Genomic DNA, 26805 nt, shown 5'->3' on the forward strand with positions numbered 1-26805 from the left:
AGCCCCAGGAATGGCTCTCTTCACTGGGTAAACAGAGCCAGAGGCTGCCCCTCCCTTTAGCAGCCTGGACAATCAATTGAAATTCAGTAAACATAAACCCTGAGAATGGCTCCAGGCTGGGCTCTGTGAGTCTCTTGCAATCTAGCCCCTGGGGGAAAAGCTACTATTTGCTGAAAGGCCTCAACTCTACCCAGAATCTAGCCTCATCACAGCATCTCCAAACTTGAGGAAACAGCCATCTCCCTCTTTTGTGATACTGAAAGCAGATCTCCCTCCCATTGAACTAGCCTGGGAGGAGGATAACAAAATCCTGGGTAAAGCAGAGCATTTTTCTGCCTGGTCAAACAAACTGACTTAAGAAACCAACCAAGCTACACGAAAATCAAACACCACAAGCAGACCAGAGACTCCAACAAGAGGCTGGTGAAGGACACAAGGGAGATACAGGATCCTCCCACCCCTCCCAAAAAAATCAAAGAACTTTTTTTTTCTTTCTTTTTTTTCTTCTCCTTTTTTTGTACCTTTTATAAAAAAAATATTTTTCTACCTTTTTTTTAAAAATTTGTTTTCTAGTAACTTTTTTTTCTTCCTCTTAAAATTTTTATTTTAGGGATATATGTGTATGTGTGTTTTTCTTTCTTTTTTTCTTTTAAAAATTTTTTATTTTTGTTTGTTTTTTATTTGTTTAGCTCTACTGAACTTCTGATTTTTTTCTTTCTTTCTCCACCAAATGAGACCTACAAAAGATTCTTAAAGATGTCCTACACATAGAAAACCAACAAGACCACAATAAAAGCCAAGAAGCCACACCCAAACTGAGAACCCAAGAACCATAGGAAGAACCCAGTAGGTGCAGCCCCCAAGAAGGTGGATTAAATGGCAGGAACTCCCAAATACCTCTCAGTCCTATCTCTCAAAAAAAATTACAAAATTGACAGACCCTTAGCAAATCTTATCAGAAAAAGAAGAGAACACACCCAAATTAATAAACTCAGAGATGAGAATGGAAACATCACCACAGAAACAACCAAGATTCAGAACATTATAAGGGAATACTTCTCAAAACTTTATGCTAATAAGTTTGAGAACATGGCAGAAATGGACCTTTTCCTAGCAAATATTGACATGCCAAAACTAAACCAAGATGAGTTAAACCATCTTAATAGGCCCATATCAAGCATTGAAATAGAAACAGCAATAAGAGACCTCCCAGCTAAGAAAAGTCCAGGACCAGATGGTTTTACAGTGGAATTCTACAAGGCCTTCAAAGCAGAGCTCACACCAATACTCCTCCAACTCTTCAATGAAATTGAAAGAGAAAGTTCACTACTGAACACATTCTATGAAGCCATCATAACCCTCATCCCAAAACCAGGCAGGGACTCATCAAAGAAAGAGAACTATAGACCCATTTCTTTGATGAACATTGATTCAAAACTCAACAAAATTTTGGCCAATCGACTTCAACAATCTATTCAAAAAATCATACACCACGATCAAAGAGGATTCATTTCAGGGATGCAAAGCTGGTTCAATATATGCAAATCAATTAATATAATTCATCACATCAACAAGAGCAAGGATAAGAACCACATGGTTATCTCAATAGATGCAGAAAAAGCCTTTGACAAGATCCAACATCCCTTTATGATGAAGGTCTTGGAAAAATTAGGAATCCATGGAACATTCCTCAATACAATAAAGGCTGTATATGACAAACCTACAGCCAGCCTTATACTTAATGGTGAAAAACTAAAGTCATTTCCTCTTAACTCAGGAACAAGACAAGGATGTACACTGTCTCCACTTCTCTTCAATCTAGTAATCGAATGCCTAGCTGCAGCAATAAGACAAGATGCAAACATAAAAGGGATCCAAACAGGGAAAGAAGAAATAAAACTCTCCCTCTTTGCAGATGACATGATCTTGGATTTAAACAATCCCATAGACTCCACTCCCAAATTACTCAAGCTGATTCAAAACTGTGGCAAAGTAGCAGGTTATAAAATTAACCCTCAAAAATCAATGGCTTTTCTGTATGTCAACAATGAGAAAAGTGGGGCTGAAATTAGGAAAGCAACTCCATTCATAATAGCCCCATAAAAAATAGAATACCTAGGAATTAATTTAACCAAAGAAGTGAAGGACCTCTATGATGAAAACTTTAAATTTAAATTTGAAAAAGGAAATCAAAAGAGAACTTAGAAAGTGACAAAAACTCCCATGCTCCTGGATTGGAAAGATGAACATCGTGAAAATGGCAATACTTCCCAAGGCTATCTACAAATTCAATGTGATACCCATCAAAATTCTAACCTTATTCTTCCAGGAAATAGAAGAGGCAATCCAAAAATTCATATGGAACAATAAAAGACCCCGAATAGCAAAAACGATCCTAAACAGAAAGAACAGTGCTGGACGAATATCAATACCAAATTTCAAACTCTACTATAAAGCCATGACGATCAAAAGAGCTTGGTACTGGCACAAGAACGGACCTCAGAACCAATGGAATAGAATTAAAACCCAGAAATGAACCTACAGACCTATAGCCATTTAATCTTCGATAAGGGAGCTAAAACAATAGAATGGAAGAAAGAGAGCCTCTTCAGTAAATGGTGCTGGCAAAATTGGTTAACCACTTTCAGAAAACTAAAGCTAGATCCTTATATATCACCCTGCACCAGAATCAACTCCAAATGGATCAAAGACATCGGAGTCAAAGATGACACTCTGAAAACATTACAAGATGGAATAGGAGAAACCCTAGGTCTCCTTGGCACAGGCCCAAATTTTCTTAATAGAGACCCAGAAACACAAGAAATCAAAGAAAGGTTGGACAAATGGGATTGCATAAAGTTGCAGAGCTTCTGCATGGCAAAGGACATAGCTAGCAAGATTAATAGAAAGCCTACAGATTGGGAGAAGATCTTCGCTAGCCATACAATGGACAAGGGTCTCATATCTAAAATATACTTGGAACTCAAAAAATTAAATCCCCTAACAACAAATTGTCAAAGAAACAACTGCCCAATAAATAAGTGGGCTAAAGACTTAAAGAGAAACTTCTCTGAAGAAGAAAGAAGGATGGCCAATAGACACATGAAGAAATGCTCAACCTCCCTCCCTAGCCATAAAAGAAATGAAAATCAAAACAACATTGAGATACCACCTCACTCCAGTTAGAATGGCTAAAATCAAGAACTCTAAAAACAACAGATGCTGGAGGGGATGTGGACAGAAGGGAACCTTACTTCATTGTTGGTGGGAGTGTAAACTTGTTCAACTACTTTGGAAAGTAATATGGAGGTTCATCAAAAGACTCCACACAAAGCTCCCCTATGACCCAGCAATCCCACTTTTGGGCATTTACCCAAATGTTTGCAAACAAGAACACACTAAAGCTACCAGCACGACTATGTTTATTGCAGCACTATTTACTATAGCTAAGATATGGAACCAACTCAGATGCCCCTCAGTAGATGAATGGATCAAGAAAATGTGGTATACATACACAATGGAATTCTATGCCTCTATCAGAAAGAATGACATTGCCCCATTTGCTAGAAAATGGAAAGACTTGGAAAAAATTATATTAAGTGAAGTAAGCCAGGCCCAAAGAAACATAGGTCCCATGGTTTCCCTTATTTGCAATATCTAATATATTTCTGAGTCAAGCAGAAAAGGTCAGCGAAGGTGATGTTAGGGAAATGAACCCTAAGATATGTATTCAAATATTTTTTTCTTTCATGTGATTGTTTCTAACACATTTATAAGATTATTTTTGTTGCTTTGTATGTTCCTCCCCCATGGTATAACCCCTGCTTTCACTGTATTTGATGTCGGTACAATTTGTGGAGGGGAAGGACAAAAAACAATCGTTTAAGTAGGGATACAGGTGGACCCATTGCAACAATGAGATGTACAAGTCGTTATGTCGAAAACGAACTTTACAAGTTTGGTGGAGGGTGGGGGAGGAGGAAGCGGGGAGGATTGGGTGGGGGGTCGTGGGGAGGATGGGAAGGGATGGGAAGGGGAAACAAAGGAGGAGGCTACAATGCTTGATAAGAAATGTACTCATGCTCTCTCTGCTCTTTTCTAGCTCTCTCTGCTCTGTGCTCTCTCTGCTCTCCCTCTTTTTCTAGCTCTTCTCTTTCTCTTTCCCAGCTCTCTCTCTTTACCAACCCCTTACCTGAAAAAAAAAGAAATGTACTCATTATCTTGCCCATGTAATGTAACCCCTCTGTACAGTATTTTCACAATAAAAAATTAATTAATTAATTAATTAATACACAGAGCACTTCACCATTCCAATTTGTAAACCCTTTAAAGTTACCTACTAGTTAATTCATTTGCTTTTTTCTAGTTAATGAAGAAAGTATTTGCATAAGTTATTAATTTTTGATGGTACTTGTGTTTGAACTCAAAGCCTCACACTTGTTATGCATGTCCTCTGTTACTCTACCACAGAAGTCGCCAGTCCTTTTTTTTATTTTTATTTTTTGTGAACATACTGTACAGAGGGGTTACAATTACATGGGCAAGATAATGAGTACATTTCTTATCCTTTTTGATTTAATTATTTTTAGATAGAGTCTTTGTTTTCTTCATGGGGCCAGCTATAGACTGTGATAGTTCTACCCAACTTTCTAAATAGATGCATTCACAAGTATGTACTGCCATGCCTTGATTATTTACTAAGATTAGGGATGTTATTCACTTTGGGCAAAGCTAATTTCAAACCACAATCTTCATCTCTGCCTCCCAAGTTACTGGGTGTATAGGTTGGAGTAACTAATCATGCCCAGCTGAGAGAATGATGTTTTAAAAATCTTTTTAATCTGTGTTTATCTTGATCAATATCAAGTACTGCAATTCTTAGATGTAGTTTTTTTTCTGTTTAATGCAGGTGTCATTTCTGTCCTACAATTGACATTACAGAATCACAGATGCTATAAAGTGCATTATCACTTAAAACAGGCCAATATGAATAACATTTTCATTATATATTAAAAATATATTATATAATATATAATAAATAGAAATATATAGCATAGTAATATATACATCATTCATTGTTTGCTTAAAATACACAGATCCAGTAAGGCATTGAATCATGTCTTGTGGATGATCTTTCTCACTCAATTATTTGAAAACATTCAAGAGTGCATCTTATTACATCTCTATCATGGTAGAGCTTTACTTGTTTTGGTCTAAGGAGAATAGAGAATGCATTTTCATTTTCACTGAAACTATATTCAGGCTCCCAAGGTCCTTGAAAATAAATATTTTTTAGAGTTATTTCTCCTTTGAATAAGATGCATGCACCCATGAAATTCAAATCTCATAGAAAGTTGTGATCGCAATGCTTGCTAATGTGTGAAAACATCCATTTCAGGAAAATAATTGTATGAAGGTGATTTTTACAAAGATGCCTATGTACTGATAAAAATGAACACTATGAAATACAACTAATTAATCAAAGATGTAGTGAAAGGCTATCCACAGAGTGTTAGTTAGAATTTTTATTGTGAATTGGGGAAAAATTACATACAGTTAGAATGTCTAATTGTCTTGATCTAAATGTTTTAAAAAACAAAATGGGTTTATATCACAGTTGTGCAATATTTGATCTGTTCTGAATAATATCACTTCTTTGGATGGTGTCCAAATGGCTCTGTCTCATCCATCAACCAAAAGGGTGTTAATCATGTGCCAAAACTACCTATTTGTACTTTATTCTCTTATTTTAGTCATACAAACTCAGCCATTCATTAGTAGAGATAGTCCAAGAAAGCATTCTTTTTCTACAACTTAGTTCAAAATCCTAGAACCTCTGATAAAGCTCTTAATATGATCTATTTAATTAATTTCATGACTTACAAGTCATTGTTGAAAATAAAGTGAAACATTATTAGTAAAACACAACTAGGAAGTTGATTTTTTAAAAAAAATCAGAAGTTAGAGGAAGTGGCACTAGGACTTGGCTATTTTGCATTAAAAACCCCAATAGCATTCTCAACAGAAAGTTTCAACTAAATAAAATATTGATGTTTTCATCCTGTATATTACATGCTAAAACAAAAATAAAAATTTTATGAAAACAAACTATCTAGTGGTTTTCTAAAATCTGTTGTACTTTGGTCTATGTATATTACATAATCTATGATTTATATTAGATTCTGATGCTACATCAGACGTTTGCAGATCAGGTCACACTAGAATGGGCCATTATGTTCATAAAGCTCAAGATGAAATGGGACATTCTAAGGATAATTTATTTTGACAACAGTGTGTGTGTGTGTGTGTGTGTGTGTGTGTGGAGAGAGAGAGATAGGCAGAGAGCCAGAGAGAGAGAGAGAGAGAGAGAGAGAGAGAGAGAGAGAGAGAGAGAGAGAGAGAGAGAGAGAGAGAGAGAGAGAGAGAGAGAGACAAAGAGCAACAAGAAACTGGTTTCTCCAGTGCCTTCTCAACAGCTAGAAGGAATAAAATACGATTGGGAAACTATATTTGTTTAAAAGAAAATTGCATTGATTTTGTTTTTCTTTCCCATTGAGTAGTCAGTTTTAAAATTCACCAACAAAAGAAAGCAAAGGCTCTCTTGGGTATCACAAAACAAATCAAAACATAAGTCATACTTATACTTCAAGTACAATATAAACTTGATTCCCTGTTTCTACATGGATGAAACTAGACTGCACTATAAATTGATTCCATCTCCCATTTTCTCAGAGAAAATGCATTCCATAATTTTCTCCCTGCTCTGTTTATATGTTCTTCATAAGTTAAGATTGTTTCTAAAAGGTCAATATTTTTTGCATCTCGCTATCTTTCACATATCCCCTATAGGCTAGCTTTATTGATGAATACAAGTGGTAATTTTATTATCATATAGGATCTGTCTTAACTAAGTAAAAAGAAATTTGCTAAAATACTGCTAACCCAAAAGACAACATGCCTATAAATAATTTACTGCATTACATATTTACCTTTGTTCCCACCCTCAATCCTACTCTTCTGGTCAATAACTAATCTGAAATCAACTGTTGGTCAGGTTCACCAAAATATAAACATTGAAACATCAATTTATGTAAAATAAAGTGTTCTCTGATTGGCTCTATCTTCAAAAACAAGCATTTTATGAGACTGATATTTAAGAAGGAAAGAGTATAGGGTGAACATTTTTTCTTCATTTACAGCTCTTAACATTTTTACCAAAATAATTTTATTTATAAACTTTGTTAAAAGGGAAAACAAAATTTCTAAAATAATATAAATTGCTTTTGTCTATACCTGAATCATAGAAGCATATGAAAAACTATTAATTTTATATACAATCATATTGGTTATTCATTCTCTCAACAATGTTTTTTCTTTTGTTTTTGGTACTGAGGTTTGAACTCAAGTCACATACTGCTTAGTACATGCTCTTCTATGTTCTCAGCCCACCTTCCCTCCTTGTTATGCCTTTGTTGTTAATCTAAGAGGGTCTTAAATTTTTGCTCAAGGCCAGCTTTGGACAGCTACACCAGGCTATTCAACAACCATTCCTTAAGCAAATCCATGGGAAAGGCATTTTGGTAAATTCTGGAATGCCAGCATGAATAAGGCAGATTTCTAGTCAAACAGTTTTTCATTCTTATGAGAAAAGAATAAAAGTAGGTAATTTAAATGAAAGAATAGTAATAAAATATTCAAACCATGGTACAAATCCTGTATTATGAAAAAGTACAGGAGTCAAAGTAGTAAAGTGAGGAATAGGTTCAATAGAGTCCAAGCATGTGTCATTTGATGCACCTATGGGATCACCATGTACAATACTGTGTTTAGCCACGCAGAGGTACTCTGAGCTATTTTCTTTGTTCTTCCCATGCTGACTTCTCACAGGCTATTTCCTGTTTATGTGGTGCTGAGGAATCGAACGCAGGGCCTCATGCATGCAAGGCAAGCACTCTACCACTGAGCCACCTTCCCAGCCCCTTGCAGGCTATTTCCTAGACATATACATTTGCATATACATATACATATACATACACATATACATACACATATACATCTACATGTGCTATATTTCTTTAGCATTCACCCAGAGTTACCTCCTTATCTCCAACCTACACACTGCTAGTTCACGCTCCCGAACAGTCTCCTTTTCCAGTCCTGTCATAGTATATTTTTTAGATCGGCCTAGATTTCACGTATGAGTGAAAACATGCAATATTATCTTTCTGAAGCGAGCTTTCAAAGTTAACATGATGATCTTCAGTTCCATTAATTCCCCAAAATGTCATAATTCTATTCATCTTTATAATAGTCTCTATTCTATATATGTACCACATTTTCTAAAGCTCTAGAAATATTTGCATCATATTTTAAGCTACATCTTTAATTTTCAAGAAACATAGTTATTTTTTTCCCTGAGAAAGCCTTTGACTGTCTTCCTGGCATCTTGTTCACTCTTCATTCTCTTCAAATTTCAGTATTTGAGTTTTGAACATAAATGGGAACATTGCATAATTATTAAAATGATACAAAGTCATTTTAATTCATTAGTGGTGATTTACTATCTAATGATCTTACCAATAGCATATAAATTTCAGAAGAAAGAATTGATAATGTAGTATGTAGGTGTACCAAAATGCAATAGTATAAATTTTAACCTACCTTCAGTGTCTGCTAGTGTTACTCCCACTCCTGGCTGTTTTACAGGCTCCTGTCCATTCTGTCCCATCTTCCCACTGTTTAAAAATGATATATGCTGTTATGATCTCCAAATGTAAATGAGGAAATTATGTTTAAAAATTCAAATACATATGTATTCAAACTTGCAACGAATTTTTGGTGTGGCAAATATCAAGTTAATTGTTCTATGTCATGTTAATTAAAGAGTTTCATTGCTTTTTATTTCATTAGACAGAGTCTATCTGTCTAAACCAAGCTGTCTTTGAACTCTTGATGTTCCTTCTTCAATTTCTTTGAGCATTGGGATTACAGGTGTGTGCCATAATGCTCAGATTTTACATTAATTTTAGCAGGGACATTTATTATTCCTAGTCACTCTAAACCTTATTTCAAAATTCAATACATTTTATTTATAGCTATTTATTTAAAAAATCAATCCATTATGAAATTTTCAAATTATATTTTTATTTTTCTTAAACTTTTTTTTTGGGGGGGTCGGTCATGGGGCTTGAACTCTGGGCTTGGGCACTGTTCCTCAGCTATTCAGCTCAAGGCGAGCACTCTACCTCTTGAGCCACAGCACCACTTCCAGTTTTCTAGTGGTTTATTGGAGATAAGAATCTTTTCTACCCGGGCTGGCTTTGAACCATGATCCTTAGATCTCAGCCTCCTAAGTAGCTAGTATTACAGGCATGAGGCACCGGTGCCCGGCTTTCTTAAACATTCTTTAACTGATATATAAAAACATAAATTGCTCACACATGGGATATCCTGTGATGCTCTAATGTTCATGGTTAATGTGAAACATGGTCATGTAAATCCATGTCCTCAAACAGTTGTCATTCTTTGTCCATGTGTAACTGCTGATGAGTTATTCTGTCTGCATCCTTTGTGACTAGTAGTTACAGATTGGTGAGAAGGGAACGAATGAATTTCATGATACTTGGAAATAAATCTTAACTAAGATAGAGTCTTATTTTTTTTAAAAAGTCACCTTACAATGACCAAGAAGTATATAGGAAAAAATCCAAGAAAATGTAAATTAACAACACAATGAGATACAGCTCCAGTAGCAATGGCTGCAGAATGCCCACAAGTGTTGTGGAGGAGGTGGAGAAAAGGGAACCCTTTCTTACACATTATTGGTGGGAATGTAAATTAGTACAACCATTGTGGAACACTGAATTGAGCTTTTTCAAAAATTAAAAATAAAAATAGAGCTACCACACTAATCTTGCAATTCCTCATCTGGGGATATAGCCAAAAGAAATGGAATTAGTATGTTTTATATCTGCATACCCATGTTTGTTGCAGCATTATTTACAATAAACAAAACATTTCACTAACTGTTGAATGGATAGGAAAATATGGTAAATATATATAGTGAAATACTATTCAATCATTAAGAGGATGAAGTTCTGTCACTTTCACTAGCATAATGAAACTTGTAGGTATTATATTAAGTGAAATGAGCCAGGAAAAGAGAGACAAAAACGTACAGATCTCATTTACATGTAGAATCTGAAAAGTTAATTTCATACGTGTTGCAGGTAGAATATTGCTGACTAAAATCTGGAAAAGGACTGAGTAAGGAAAGGTGAGGAGAAAGTTGCTCTCTGGTGATTAAATTCTGATTAGGAGAAGTACACATAATGATAATATATGGTTCATATCAAGGAAGCTAGAAAAGGATTAAAAATATTTTTAAAGACATAAAAGGCCAAATGGTTGAGGAGATGGATATGTTTACCCTAATAATGAACACTGTATATGTACATATTTACTGAAACATTATATGATCTCAAGCAATATATGTTTTAATCTCATTAAGAAACCAAAGTAAATAATCTATAGTTTAAACTACGACAAGATAGACGCTTTCCTTTCAATCTATCACTGTTTTTCAGATCTTTCTTGTGTTTTCAGCTGTGATGAATAATACACTGACTTTAAAAGCCAGACTGTTTGGTTTCTGTTCTTTTTGCAATTTCTTGCTGTGTATAATTTAAGGCAAAGTACCTGCTGAAGATTGCTTGTTCTTTTACAATAGAAGGGCAGTAACATGAGCTACTTTTTGCATATAACATCAAATGGAAACTGCTATTTAACACAGAGTCTGGGGAATTATAAACATTCTATAAATAGATTGGGGTAATAGGTAAATAGGTTGCACACAATTCAGCTCAAAACTAAGATGAAATACCTTACTCATTTTTAAAATTCAACTTCAAGATTTTGAGAGAAGCACCTGGAGGAAGATTCCACAGTACTCTAAAAACTGTGCGTTTAGAATATTGGTAATAGACCAGCCAAAACACTGTCAGCCACTTACTGCTTCTGCCAATGGAAGGACTCCTAGGAATTCAAAACTCTGTGGAATTAACCTCCTGCGTTCTTGCATAAGGCGTTACAAAATGATGGAATTAAAAACTCCTAAATGTCAAAAAATTATGTTTCAACAAAAAACATCTTGACGTTGACTTCCTAAACCATAATTCTAACATAGCAGCATTTGTTCACAATTAATTCTGTTCCACACAAAAATAACTTTTTATGCTCAATAAGTAAGTAATGATACTTACTTATTAAGAATCTAATCATATCTTATTTGAAAAATGCTCTAAAGGTCTTGTTAATCTACTTCAAAGAAGATATTTAACTAATTCTGCACACAACAAAGGAAGAGCTAAAGTAAATTTCAACTTTATTATATTTTGAAAGCTTTTACATTCTTCCATTATGACAATTCCAGGTCAGTGATTTAAGCACAAATTTCAACTAAATGATCACATGAGGGCCAAGTGCATACAAATTGTGTAATTTATAATGTGTGTTTGTATGTGGGAGAGTCTGCAGCTAATACATCGTCTTGTTTAAAAATGCACAAAAATTCAGTTTGTGTAATTGCTACTCTAAGATTCATTAAGTTAAAAAGTGAACTCTGCTGTCTGTTACTTTCAGAAGGAAAGAAAATCTTAATCACTTAGCAGCAATGTCAACATTGGTTGAATGAGCCCAAAGAGATGCAAGGATTCTTGTAGTATTGCCAATCCTGAAGCACAAAATACTAAAAAATAATCACTTTGTCACTCTTTAATAATAGTTGTATTTTAGTAATTATAAGGTAATTTCAAAATAATTTTTAGACTTGAGCCTTAGATGTAATATTTAATGATGAAATTTAATTACACTCTTTCCTTCTTTTAAAAACTATTATAAATATCAGATACTTAGCCAGATTATGTGGTAAATTCCTGAGGAAGATTGTACAAATGTACATAGCATCAAGAAGCTGAGTGAACTACAAGGAAAATGTCACAGTGAGTCCTGTGAAGAAGACACTTTTTTCTGAATTCTCAATCAATAATCTTCAAGTCAGACAATTCTAACTACATGTTTTGAAATTTAAATATTTTAAATCAGTCACCAAGTATTTATTGAACACTAGTGCCAGCTCAAGGAACAATTCTGTTAGACAGATGGGCCATTTAAAAGAACTAACAAATAGAATTTCTTACATATTGCAGGTCAGGTTTTTAGAAAGTAAATTTTCTCCTGCTAATATTTCCAGTCAGTAGCATGATAGACAATTTTGAGAGGGTTTAATTTTAATGAGGAAAATGGAAAATTACTTAAAATGGAATGTAATATGCATGTATACTGTTAAGTTATATGTTCTGAAAGGCACTGATAAGCTAGAATATCGAATTGTTTTTGGTGCAAAGCCTATACAAATTCATATACTATTTCCAGCTGAGAGATGAATGAGTTTGCCAAAATTCTTTTCAGTCATACAGGATTATTAGATGTCAAAGTCTAATGAGATCTGACTCTTTTTAGAAAGAATTTCTAATAAAATAGAACTGATCAAGTATAAAAATTCAACTGAATCTATAGGACAAATTCAAAAACCCCTTAGGTAGACTGGTGATAGAATAATAACTTCTTCATTTAAGATCAAAAATATAATTTGAAAACTACAAAATAGACACATTACCCACTGCCAAAATTCATTTTTCCTATTATTTTTCAATTTTACTTTGAATACCTATCTAACTTTTAGGACTATTCTGGCAATCAATATTAAATGTTAATAAAATCTTTAGTATTAAAATGATGAGAATTTCTACGACTAAATACTTTACACAGCATTGTAGAAAACAAAAGACCCTTTATCAATAGTCTCTGTCAGGGTCAGCAAACTGTGGAAAGGGCTTGATAGCAAGGGATGTGGAAGGTCTCTGTGGTATTCACCTGTGCAGCACTAGGTAAAATAAACTAATGGAAATGGATAAGTTCCAACACAATTTAGCACATGCTTATTAAAATCTCAGTTGTTTTCAATGTTCACAAGTCACAAAATATTATTCTTTTATTTATTCTTGTGAATAATTAACATTGCAAAGCCATTTTGATTCAGTGTCTTAAAAAAAAAAACAACAAACAGAAAACAAAACAAAACTCCCCCCCCCCCCAGAAAACACCAAAACATGAATCAGGCCATATTTTTTCTGGCCTAGATCCTGGAATATGGATGATCTAGTGGTTTCATCACTCATAGGACTGTCAATGAGAAGGAAAGTTGTAGAAGTTTAGATTTGATATAGGTTCAGATATAACCTACATATTTATTGTGAATGCTGCTAACTTTTGCTATCAACTTGATTAAACCTAAAACTTTTCTAACATTCTATACACAATCTGCTTTAGTTTTTCATTTGATGTACAAAATTATTTTCTTGAGGTTCAGTATGCAATTAATGAGTTTTATTCCAGGAGATCTGGCTCGATGACGTATATACTACCTGGGATTTGCTTTAGAAGTTACCATAACACTTCAAAACCTTTCATTTTAACATAGATTTACAACAGAAACATGCGTATAATTAGTCTAATGTGTCATCTGTTTCAAAGATGACATACATTCTTTGAGTTTGTTTAAATGTCTTGCTGTTCAAAGTCAATTAGACTCTTTATCTCAATAACAATAACATCGTGGTCATTTTTTGTGATTAAGACATTATTGTTATTCTGCAGATTCTACATTAAATGCAGTGCTGGTAGTAGCTGCTAGTCATCTTTAGAATTAACCGAATGAATCTAATCTATTGTGAGTAATCTATTTTTAGGTAGACATAAACAGTTCAAAATTTCAAGTACAATGATTCAGAATTGGATAATTCTGTAGTTATTTCCGGTTAAATGTTAAGAACCTCTTACTCATGATACTGTTAACTTTGTAGTTAAAAAAAAGACACTTACATCCTTGGAATAGGAAATAGATTAGTCTCCCCTGCAGTGCTGCTGCTTCCTTCACTGTCCACACTATACCCACTGCCAAAGCTGCTGCCCGAGGAGCCGGTGGATACGGAGCTGTCTGCAGGCCGGTGATTGGTAGGCTTGGCTGCCAATGTGGGAAGAGTCAACACTACAGTCAATAAGTGAAGCTCACTGTGACCTCCAAATGTATAAATATACACTTTCTTTTATGATTATAAGGAACTAGCTCTGGCAAGAGCTGTACCACATTTGTCATCCTGTCTTTCTTTTCTTTGTGTCCTTAATTGGTAATGAGAAGTTTATGTTTTCATCGGACATTTAAAAACCCAAATTACTTGTAGGTACAAAGAGACCCAGTATTTTAGACTGAGTATGTATTCTATTTACATTACTTTTTTGTGGTTCGCATAAAATTAAAACAATGATATGGCAAACAAATAAGAATTTTGGCTATTTCACTGAAACTTTTGAATAACTTTGGTTGTTAGAAATATACATTTTTTAAGAACTTGCTTAACTTTTCCCCCACATTAACTATTGATTATCTGTTTAATTCTTTAGAAGTGATGATGCAAAAGAAGACAATTTCAACCAGTAACAGAGAATTCTGTGCTGGCTTTGATGGGGACGTACCTCCTATCTCCAAGAGGCTTTTAAAAATCAAAAGGTTTTTAAAATTTCTTTTTGCACATTTCATGGTTAATGATGTGGACTTGTTTCAATATTTTGATATTTTTGGTGTGTATATAAATTTAATTTTAATAGGACCATACAAATTTTTCTGCAATTTATGCAACAGAGATAGAATATATTGTTAGCAGAGTTCTAGATTTAAGGGACGTTGGAAGGAAATTTTTATATAAAAAGAAGGAAGAGGCCAATATTTGCTTATATTTTATGAGGAAGTTTATCTAGCATGTTTTAGAAATGGTTGATATTTGATTATCTTGATATGGCTTTGAATCTCATCCTATTCTGTCATTACTTGAAGCCTGAAGTTTTTCATTAAGAAACAGTGGCATCAGAGATGTCTGTGACGTAAGACTGCATTAGGAGGAATGCAGTAAAGCAGGATCCCACTCTTCTGTGTTATTACCCATCCAAACCTCCATCTCTTCTTCAGGACTTTACTATCTATGAGAGTCCCATGTATTTTTCAGCTTGCATAATTTTTGAAAATGAATTTACTTCAGTTTACCTCTAAATTTAGATGTGTTCTAAACTACAAAAGGACTCAGTCTCTGTGTTCAACAAATACCTCAGTTGAATGGCTTCATACTAAAGAATTAACAGTTATCTCACATATGAATGGATTCATACTAATGAGTGAATAATCAACAATTACTTCATGATATTAAGATATGTACATATTACTTCATAAGAATATAGTGATAAATCTGTGGGGAATCTTTACTAACTTACGAGGAAAAGAAAGAAACAAGGGAAATGAAACCATAGACCACTTAAGGGTATCACCAGGGTACCTGAGATTTAGCTGCTTCTCACATCTTCCTTTTTACCATTTCAGAAATAGCAGATTCTTTAAAGTCACCAGAAGTTTCATAACTATTTCAGTAATATAAACATTCCTCCTCCAAATAACTGAATATATAAAAAATAGAGTCAATGATGTGTCAAGTGTTTTTAATTTGTATCAGCTGTATGTCAACTATCTGGGAAAATGTCTGAATAGTCAGTTACCAAAGCATCACTAGGTAGCCATTGGACTAGATCTGCAGGAAAAGATATAATATTTTCTCGACATTTTAATGAAGGAACTCAGATATTATCTAGTGTTAAAGAACACTTAAAATTAAAAGGGGAACTTAAATGTATAAAGGTACTGCAGCTACAATATAAAATTATGAACCCTGTATGATGTGAAGTAATTGCATAATTACCATATAATAAGTCATATTTGTCAATTGATTGAAAAGGCAAGCTGTTTTGCTTTTTGATTGGCATTATACAACATAACTAACTAGATTGATAATATTTTACAATACTGAATGGAAAACAGTGATTTCATCAACAAAAATCCAAATATGTTATTTTCAAAGACAAATTTTAATTGATATTATTATTATTATTATTATTTATTTTTATGCAAGTGCAGCCCTACTCAACTTTCTTGCTCATAGCTGGTGCTCTGCCACTTAACTCATGCATTCAGTGTGGCATTTTTGTTGGTTAATTAGAGATGGAGGCACTAGGATTTGAGGTGTGAGCCAACAGTGCCCAGCTAGACATTTTTAAAGCAATTTATCCTTGTTAAATTATGATTATTTTCATCCAAGATCCATCACAGTGCATACGATTTGCATAGAAATAGTGTGTGACTATTTGTATGTTAATACTTATATTTCAAAAGAATCTTATATTTGGTCAATTTCACTTTTGGTGGATATGATTTCTAGTAGTTCTGTTCTTCTTTGGAGAAATGTGAAGAATGTATATGGAACTTAAAGTAGTATAATAAGTAGAAAGGAACAAGGCTAGTAATAATTTTCTTCTCTATCTTTTTGAACAAAAATCAATCTTATTATTGTAAGCCTGGGAAAGTGCTGTCAGGATTTAAATGAAAATAAAGCCAGTTGCTGGTGGCTCATGCCTTAATCCTGGCTACAGTGGACACGGAGACCTGAGGATTAAATTCAAAGTCAGCCAAGACAGAAGAATCCTGGACTCTCCAAGTAGCTAGCAAGAAGGTAGAAGTGGAGGCATAGCTCAAGGGGTGGAGCTCCAGCCATGAGCAAAACAAGTCAGAGCATGAGGTCTTGATGAGTCCCAGAGCATGAGCCCCAGTACCAGTGCAATATGTAAATAATATTGTAAAAGAATAATCCAAATCCATGGACAGTATGCACATAAATGAAACAAGCATTCATCTATTTAATGCTTCTGCAAATCAAGATTTAAGTTTGAGTCTACATAAATGAGTAAGAAGTTAGCAGTCTAAGTCTGAAGCATAATCTTCCATAATTTTATGATATCTACATTAATGATTATTAAGTATTCTTCTAACCCTTTTAATCAGAATTTGAGAAATCATATACTACTAAGTATGATTGGACACAGTTAATTATATATGGAAATGATTGTTTTATGGAAGAATTGAGGTTCTGAAAAACAAATCTGATAGTTTGGGGGCCATCTCTTTCCTCTGTGTGTATCTACTGTCTTTGTGAGGTCCTACTATGGAAAGGTCCCTTGTGCTTTAGAAGAGCAAGTCTTAGAATGTAGAACAATTTTGAGGCTCAGTTGTTGAAGCGACATCTTAGGACAATTTTTATCTTCTGTGAGTCAATTTGATGTATTGTAAATTTTTATTTATCTTCTTTGTTTTCTTTGGCTGGTAGATGATTAGACATCATTGTGTCTATTAGTCCACAGGGCTAACCTTAATGAAGTCTAGTGGTGTCTCTTTGTGCATCTATCTGTCTTTAATTAATTTGGTCTATTTTTTCCATTCTACTAGATTAAAATACACATAAACTAAACTGTACCTGCCAGCGATGGCAGCTCTGCTCAGAATCCTCAGATCAAATTGTAGACTTTGAGTATGGAAATTGAAAGCTGGTAAGTACTCTAAAGATAACCTACTTCAGAACCACTGTTTTGCTTTTAGAAACACAGATACTTTCTTTTATATCACAAATTATTAATGGGATAACTTGAAAAGTTTAATCCAATTTTATAACCACATTCTGTTTTATAAAATTAACAGTCTTTGCCTCTCTCAGAATTCAGTGATTCAATGCATCTTGTCTTGCTGCCTACAATGCTCTGGTCCTGGCCTTACAACTAACTGAACTCCAGTGCAGAGATAATTAAAACTATTCCAGTAATAAGTTAATATTTAGTTAGCATGTAATTTCCTGAATTATTTGATGGATATATTATGAGATACTAACTTGATAGACATGATCCATGATATATTAAGATTATGTGGTCTTAAGAAATTAGTTTTTAGGGCTGGGAAGTTGGCTCAGTGGTAGAGCGCTTGCTTTGCTTGCTTAAGACCCTGGGTTCAATTCCTCAGCACCATATAAGCAGAAAAAAAATAGCCATAAGTGGCGCTGTGGCTCAAGTGGTAGAGTGCTAGCCTTGAGCTGAAGAGCTGAGGGACAGAGCCCAGGCCCAGAGTTCAGACCCCATGACCGGACCCCTCCCCCCAAAATATAATTAGTTTTTATTTCAGTTGTTTAATAATAGAACTGAGAACTACTTCATTATTTTAAAAATCATGTAATTTAAGGGATGTAGTTTCCTTTTAATCTGGTTCTAATTTCAAATATCTGTCTTCTTTCCCACTTCTCTCCCACCCTCCTCTCTTCACTGTCTTTTTTCTTTCCTTTCCTTTCTTCCTCTCATTTGTTATTGCTGTTATATTTTTGTTGCTATTACACCAAAGGATTTTGAAATTTTACTTTATTTAAATAATTTCATTTGACTGTGGATATGAAAATGTAATTCTTATATGATTAGCATTGTTCAATATGCTTTCCCTCATGCCTTATTCAATTATATTTTTGCATATTTCCTATTATAGTTCAGGGTTAATTTATTGAGAGATTATGTATGATATATGCACTTCATAAGTTTAATTTTCTATTTCTAAATCTACTTTAATCTATACATATTGGAATTCAGAAAAAGGAAACAGCAGACTGAAACAACGGTGATAGTTTTAGTACAGACTATTCAAAGAGTGTTCCAATATTCCAAAATTACAATATGGAGACATAAAATTATTGAAAATAGTTCTGATATCTATATAAGTCATTTTTAAATATTTGGCTTTGCAGTTGAAGGAAGACAAATGACTAAGTGACTGTGTTAGTTATAATTGTTACCACATAATTAACAGGTATTACAAATTATGAAAAATGCAATACTGCTATAATTTTTCCTCATAAAATTTATTTCATATTCATGAAGTTCTCTCAGAGAAGGAGATAAGGATCAGCTGCCTCATTTCTTATATTCCAGGAAGCTTGCAAAGCTCTTAATCATGATTATACATGTCCCTTTCCATATGAATTGATATTGTAACTGAGACTTTAAGACCTTTTCATGATCAGTTTAAACTGTTTTAGTCTAATCCTATCAGAAATTTGAAGGTGTTTCTCACACTAACTGATCACTTAACCTGGCATTATGGATGATAGAATCAATGATCACTTCAGAGTTAGAAGTAATGGTATAAAACTTCATCAGATCAAATGACAGTAAATTTTGTTAACTAATAAATTACTAGGAAAGATTGTTTCCTTACATTGAAAAAATGTTATGGTTCCATATACTGTTTGCAATTATCCTCTATTTTTGCCTTCAAGGTATATTTTCTTTTTATCAGATGTTTTGGTTCTGACCTACTTTTATAAGAAATCACTTAATGATATAATCTGGAAGCTGTGGTAATTTAGATCATGACCACCTGGATTAGTAGATCATGATTATTGATAAGTGGGATACTATCATAACTCAATAATAATTATAGCAAAATGATTTATGTGGCTACTGCCACAACAGATACTGGGCATTTATTTGTTCAGTGGCCATAGTGTGAAGAGAAATTTTAGATAGCGTGAAGAGAAATCTTAGATAATTATTTGATAATGCATGCATAGACCCACAGATCTATGTTTAACTAATTTCCAAGCAGGTCATTGTCCAAAACTTTCTCTGTCCTGTGGTGGGATATATTGCAGTAGATTGTAATGCTTATGAGGGAGAACTAGAACTAGATCTATTTAAATATAATTAACTTTATTTCTAGGTATTTCTTTTTTTTTTTTTTTGGTCGGTCGTGGGGCTTGAACTCTGGGCCTGGGCGCTGTCCCTCAGCTCTTCAGCTCAAGGCGAGCGCTCTACCACTTGAGCTACAGCGCCACTTCCGGTTTTCTGGTGGTTTTATTGGAGATAGGAGTCTCACGGTCTTTCCTGCCCGGGCTGGCTTTGAACCGCGATCCTCAGATCTCAGCCTCCTGAGTAGCTAGGATTACAGGCGTGAGCCACCAGCACCCGGCTTTATTTCTAGGTATTTCTAAACATGATGATATTTGGTTGCATATAAAGTTAAGTCAATGACTAAGTAACTTTCCCCAGCTCAGTTGAAATGAGTTAGTACAGTTTTCTCATACTTCATAATTCTCAGATCCATTTAAATTGTTTATACAATAAATAACACTAAGATCTAAGATTCAAAGGGATGGTGATTTATATTTTTCCATTGTAGCATTACCAACAATGTGAATACTCAAAAATAAATATATGCAGAATCTGAATAAATGACTTAGAAGAAATTCAGAAATACTCTCTATAAGTAATAAATAATAAATGTTTAAATGATACTTTTAACTTTAAATATTTAAATACTCACTACTATTAATATGTACAGTACAGTGAACTGTATTTCTGAAATTAAGAGTCAAAGCTTAGAGAAAAGATAAAGAAACTTTCAGAATTTCCTCACATTTGAATCAAAGTGATAGTCTTCCATTATTCTATTGTTTGTGATAACATAATTAATTTGAAAAACACAGGAGAAGTAAAGCTTTTGAAAAACGATGCAAGAAATAAAAGGAATACTGTATAAACAGTTGCTTTTTCAATAAATAAAATGAGGAAAGAACAAAAGTAAAATGTGTTCTACCTTTTAATACTTCCATCACTCCATCTTGGATTTGAAGCAGCTTGATGAAAGCTGACAGGGAACTTACCAGTCAAATTACAAAAGAAAGATGTAATAGATGTGAACAGGTAAATCGTAATTCCATTTAACCCAAGCCCAGTGAAACATTTTAAATTTGCTATGTAAGTTGAAAATTTTCATTTGTTAATCCTCAAGCTTTATAAGGCAACATTTGATAAGGAATGAAAGAAAAAGTTCTGAAATGCAATGGAGGGATGGCTCAGAAAAGACTCACACAAAGATGGTAAGAAGGTCTTGGAAAAAAGCTTCCTTAATTTGTCTTTGGCTACTCTAAAAAATATTGTTTATAATGCGTAGGTCAGTGGATGGTAAACACTTCAGTCTAAAGATCTCTTGACACTCTTGATAATTATTTAGTAATTCAAAGAAACTAATTTTACATATGTTGAATCTATTTATGTTTATCATATTCTAAATTTTAAAAGCTTGAAAATAAACAATTGGCTAGTACAGATTCCATTAGCCATCAAAGAAATGATGTTCTGACAACTTTCATAGCCACTGGAAAACTCTACGGTACACTTGAGAAAAAGTGAGAGTCAAAAACACAAATAACATCTTAATATTTAATTTTTGGCTTTGCGAATGCAAAGGGTTTCTGGGACACCCATCATTCAGTAGCCTCATTTTGAGATAGAAATTAAGAATTAATTTCAAATGAGATGAACTTAATTGTCACCACCTTTTTAAACAGCTGCTTTAAGCCATTATATATCTTAATACCATTTTATGGTGTCTTTTACATTTTATTTTTATATCTAAAATATACCAAGACATTAGCCTCTCTTAAAAGGTTTTGTTAGCTGGGTGCCGGTGGCTAACGCCTGTAATACTAGCTACTCAGGAGGCTAAGATCTGAGGATCGTGGTTCAAAGCCAGCCTGGGCAGGAAAGTCCCTGAGACTCTTATCTCCAATAAGCCACTAGAATACTGGAAGTGGAGCTGTGGATCAAGCGGCAGAGCGCTCGCCTTGAGCTGAAGAGCGCAGGGACAGCACACAGGCCCAGAGTTCAAGCCCCATGACTGACAAAAAAAAAGTTTTGTTATTACTTATATTACTAACATTTTCTATCTCTGAGCATTCTCAGAATTTGCTTCATCCAGAAGTTTACATCTCTAAAGTATATGGTCTGAATTTAAAATAATACATAGTATCAAAATTTGCTTTAAAAATATTTGCATCAAACAAGAAAAGAAGAAAATGAAATAAAGTAAAGCAAAGTAGAACAAAACAGTTATTTTATGGCACATAAAAATGGAGTAAATGATTCTCGGAAGGCACAAAAATAATATAACCTCTTCTCCAAGGGAATGGTCTATGGATTCTTGACTATTCTTGCACAAGGTGGATGAAGACAGTATTGATTCAATAGCTATATACCTTGAGAAGTCATTAGCAATGAGTTATTATTATTATTGTCGTTGTTGTTGTTGGTCAAGCCCCTTGGCTTGAATTCTGGGCCTGGGTACTGTCCCTCAACTCTTCAGCTCAAGGATAGTGCTCTATCACTTGAGCCACAGAGCCACTTCTGGCTATTTTTTTCTATTTATGTGGTGCTGAGGAATCGAACCCAGGGCCTCATGCATGTGAGGCAAGCACTCAACCACTGAGCTACCTTCCCAGCCAGCAATGAGTTATTTTTAAACAAAACAAAAATAAAAGTATGTAAAATATCTATATAGTAAGACATTTCAATTAGGTAGTTACAAAATGGCTATTTCTATGTTTACCTACCAAGTTTTTAAATAGAGTTAGATATAAATAAATATAAATGGATACAACTTGCAATCATGGGGTATTAGATTTGTGTGGTTTTGTGCTTTTTTTGCTGCTATGTTCTGAGTACAAATACAGCAAAATTATTATTTTATTATCTATATGTTTAAAAATAAAAATCCATGCTGCTGACCTTTATCATGCTTTTTCTTAAAAATTAATTTACCCTTCTGTATTGATGCTATTAATATTCTGATTATTTCCTGTTCAAATTATCAGTTAAACTCATTTATTAATTGTATGTCAGTATTTTTGAGCATTAAAATATATAAAACAATGATTATATCTATCTAATTTCTAACAACTATCCAAGTGAGTAAACCAATGCAAATTCTGTTTCTGTTATATTTCATTTTAAAATCCACATGTGTTTTCTTGCTTTTTGGGGAACCATTATATACTTATGCATACAGCATAATAACAACAAAAAAGTATTTTTACAGTTTGGTTAATTACATATGAAAATTCCCTTCTTCCTATTTCATATGCATATTTTACGCCCTCCCCCACCCACCCCAACCCATTGGAAAATGGATGAACAATCATGGTTTTCCACATTGTGTGTAATACATGAAAAGGTGAAAATATAGTCAAGTAATTCATGGGTAGTTCGATATGTGGATTTAGGCCATATTGTTAAGCAGCCAAAAAGTTTCTTTGTCATTCTTCTACCTCTTCTGCGGCATTATTTTCCTGGCTCCAAAATTCCTTCTACCCAGATGAGAATGTACCACGTCTTGTGCTTGTATTAGACCCTCACAGCCCAGTGTCCCACTAGTTTCCATCAGCCTTTCCATGCTCCATCTCCATGCTTCTCATTTCCTTCCTCTAAGTAACTTGCCTGTTTCATCTTCTCAAGGTCTTGCTGTCTTGTGATAATTTGATAAACTATATTTTGAATTGTTTTCTCAATCTCAATGAAATTTGCATTTTGGAAACTAGGCTTCATGGATATTATTTGCTAAATATATGTCATAAATAGTGGCTTACAGATCTTAGCACAACCAAAGTGAAGGCTTCTCCTTGTGAGATTATGTGCTCATAAGCCCACTCTCACCATGAAGGTACATAGTTAGATAGATCATATCACTAAGTCATAGCAGTGTTGAAGTCATGTTTTGGTATTTAGTTTGACATTAGGGCCGGTGGATCCTGCTATTCACCATATCAGATGAAAGGAGCATAAAAATCCTTACTGTGGCCTAGATCATGGCTTGGAGGTGACACATCACAACTACTGGAAAGAATAAAATCACCCTTTGGTGGTGAGTCAGAGGTCTACAAGTGTCACATGATCAGAGTTATAGATTCAGTGTGACTCTGCATATACAGCAGAAATATTTCTAGCAAAAATTTAAATGCCTACAGAAATACTTGTGAGAGAACATTCAAGCAATTTCAAAAGATACAGGTACTCTTTAAAATTTTTGATTTTTATAAACAACAAAGAAACAGTACCCTTAACCCCTAAATGATAGTCATAAAAATTTGAAGCTCAAAATTATTCAGATTGATTTTATCAGATTTTATTGGCTGGCTACTGTATTCACAATTTCAATATTCTCATTTTTAAACTGCTCAGGTTTTATTTTTTTAAAGTGTGACATAATTTGCTTTTGTGCAAACCCACTGATATGAGGGATGTATTTTTTTATTGTGGTGGGGATGTATTTTTTTATTATCCATATATGTACAATGTTGAAGACTTCACCTCCTATGATTTCTCCTTAATTCCTCTTAGAGGCCCTGTCTTAACTGGAAACAGAGAAGGCTAGATTCCTTCTGACCAAAGTGATCATCCACTTCTGGTCAGAAGAAAATGGTTAACAACAGTAGTTAACAGTGGTTAGTGACTACCATTTGTAGTCAACAATTTTTCTACTCCCAGTGTCTTCCTGCTCCCAACCCAGCCACCCCCTACCACTTGCCCAAAGATAAAAAACCTTGCATAGTCAGTGATCACTTGGTAAGAGTTCTCCAAGACAAGGCATGGATACAAACTCTGTGACAGGGGCAAATATGGTTTTATTTAAAGTGGAATCTTTAGCAGTGGTCTCTGGAAGTAGCTTCCAGGTTTATTTCCTATAATTCTACAGAATCAAGTATTTGTATTTTTAATCTTTTCACATAATTATTATAGATAATATAATTCATCTTATCTAGCCTCTTGAATCTGTTCAAACTATTCATGTCAAGGGAATGGGGGATATGTGTATTCATTTTCTATTATCTATTTCTAAGTTTAAAATCATACCTAAGATTTTAGCACCAAACTAAAATGGGTAAGACTTTTCAAATTGAACTTAAAATTTAGAATATTAGATGCCAACTAAATAAATCTTCAAGACTTGAAGAATGCTTCCTTAATTTTTTCCTGTAATCCCTCTGTACAGCATCTTTACAATAAAATAAAATTAAAAATACATTTTTTTGCTTTGGTATATTATTCAGAAAAGAAACAAAAACCATAAAAACTAGTTTCTAAATTATTTTCTCTTAATAATGTCACATTCTGAAACAGAAGAGCCTAGGCTCAGCAAAGGAGCTAGAAGAAAAGACACAGAGGGATTTCTAAATATAAATAGAGTTGTTTAGGCATCAGGATGACTTGGCACAATCTGTCTAATTTGTCCCTTCAGATTTCTTAGCATGGAAGTAAACCCCAGAGGGAGAGAAAAGTTCCTTTAGGCTCACTCCATAATTCTTGCTTGACCCATATATTATGCTACTTCAAGCAGAAATGTGCTGAGAAGCTTACAAACAATATATGAAATGCTCTTTAGGGACAATTTTGTAACCCTTGACAGAAATGCCTCCAGATGTACACACAGCTTCCTCTACAGACCTGCTTCTTGCTCACTGGGCTACAACATTGGGAAAATTTTCTTCTTTAGCTGTTCATCAGTTTAAATCACCAGCACCAAGAAAAGAGGATCATTACACAGAGAAGTTGCATTTTGCCACCATTTCTTGCTACATCTTATAATTTTTAAGAATTTTAGTGACAAATAACAAGTAAATAAATATAAAAAAAAATTAAAACCAGAAGTGCTTGATTGCAAAGGGGCTAGGGTACTTAAAAAGCAAAAGATTGGGAGTCATAATTACAGATATAAGGTAGGGAATAATGGTGGTTTAGAAAAATTTTAGGTGTGTGTTCTTACATTAGATATTTTACCCCTGTAATTCTCTAGTTATTCCCCCAGTAACAGGGATAAGAATATCTGAGTTACTAGCTCATCCTCTTTGTGTAATGAAATGAGAAATGGATGACACCACACTTTAGACAATGCAAAAATTTTTTCTTTCTTTCAAATACAGAGTGTTATTTTCAGAATGCAGATGAGATTATGTGAACTCCATTGTGAGGACTGAAATGGAATACTTATTGAAACACATGGAAATATTCCTAATACTTCTGCAAGAAGTAAACTAGTGAACTGGTACTGGCTAGTGCTTTGTATGTTTTTATCTTTGGTAAGTTATTCTGTTTCTTAAACAATTTGTATCATAATTTATATAAATTTAACCCTAGACTATATTTCTGATTAGGCATTTGGAGAAATATATGGTTCAATTATGTTATTTATAGTAGCCAGAAAATACTACATTGATATTGTAGAAAGCAGGTATTTTACATATCATCTCTTAGGATAAAATGAAACAAGAAAGTCATACCACATGACCTAGTTTTCCTCTTGATTTTTACATCAATGAAGAAAGACTTCAAATTCAATTACAGCACATTAACCTTAAGGGATATATACTGGAGCTTTACTCAAAGTAAAGGACTTACCATGTTTTTATGCAAATTTTAAGATTCATATTTATGATTAAAAAATCCAATAAAATGATTGATTATATAATAGTAATTAAGTCACAATACTAAAAATAAGATACAAAATAAGGGGTATTCAATTATGGTGACATTTATAATTAGTGTAATATTGTTAATATGAAAATGAAAAGAAGAAAACAAACTGGTTTGAGGGTACTGAAAGTGAGAGATGGAATTCTAACTATTTCTAGGATGTGCTAGTAAGACTTGCAAGAAAAGGAAACTCAGGCTTTTTGTAACCTATAAATGGGACTGAAATCATACTTTCAAACTTTGTAGATATTTAAGCTATTTTTTTCTGGAAAACTTTAGCAACTTCTCAGATGACCACATATATCCACTGCACTCCAACTACCAAATTGATTGAAAGAAGAATGTAAGTGCTTTAAATTTTCTAAGAATAAAGAGAAAGGCAATAGATGATAAGAATTTGTTTTAATTTTCTGGCAAATACAGAATCATAAAATTGAGTACTACATGGCTGGAAGGTACTTAAGATATATTCAAGTAGAA

At 33.8% G+C, this 26805-nt stretch overlaps 1 protein-coding gene across 2 annotated transcripts in view; it reads right to left on the reverse strand.

Moving 5' to 3' along the window:
- The window catches only part of Pclo (piccolo presynaptic cytomatrix protein), a 295748-nt gene that overhangs the window by 32647 nt on the left and 236296 nt on the right, over positions 1-26805 (reverse strand). For both annotated transcript variants that reach the window (XM_069996365.1, XM_069996364.1), the window contains exons 21-22: positions 13942-14083; positions 8662-8735 (exon numbers count right to left, since the gene is read on the reverse strand). In XM_069996365.1, coding sequence (XP_069852466.1) covers positions 8662-8735; positions 13942-14083 — 216 coding nt within the window. The remainder of the gene's footprint in view (positions 1-8661; positions 8736-13941; positions 14084-26805) is intronic.

The sequence above is a fragment of the Dipodomys merriami genome, unplaced genomic scaffold, assembly GCF_024711535.1.
Source record: "Dipodomys merriami isolate MVZ:Mamm:240054 unplaced genomic scaffold, mDipMer1.0.p SCAF_5, whole genome shotgun sequence".
Lineage (NCBI taxonomy): Eukaryota > Metazoa > Chordata > Mammalia > Rodentia > Heteromyidae > Dipodomys > Dipodomys merriami.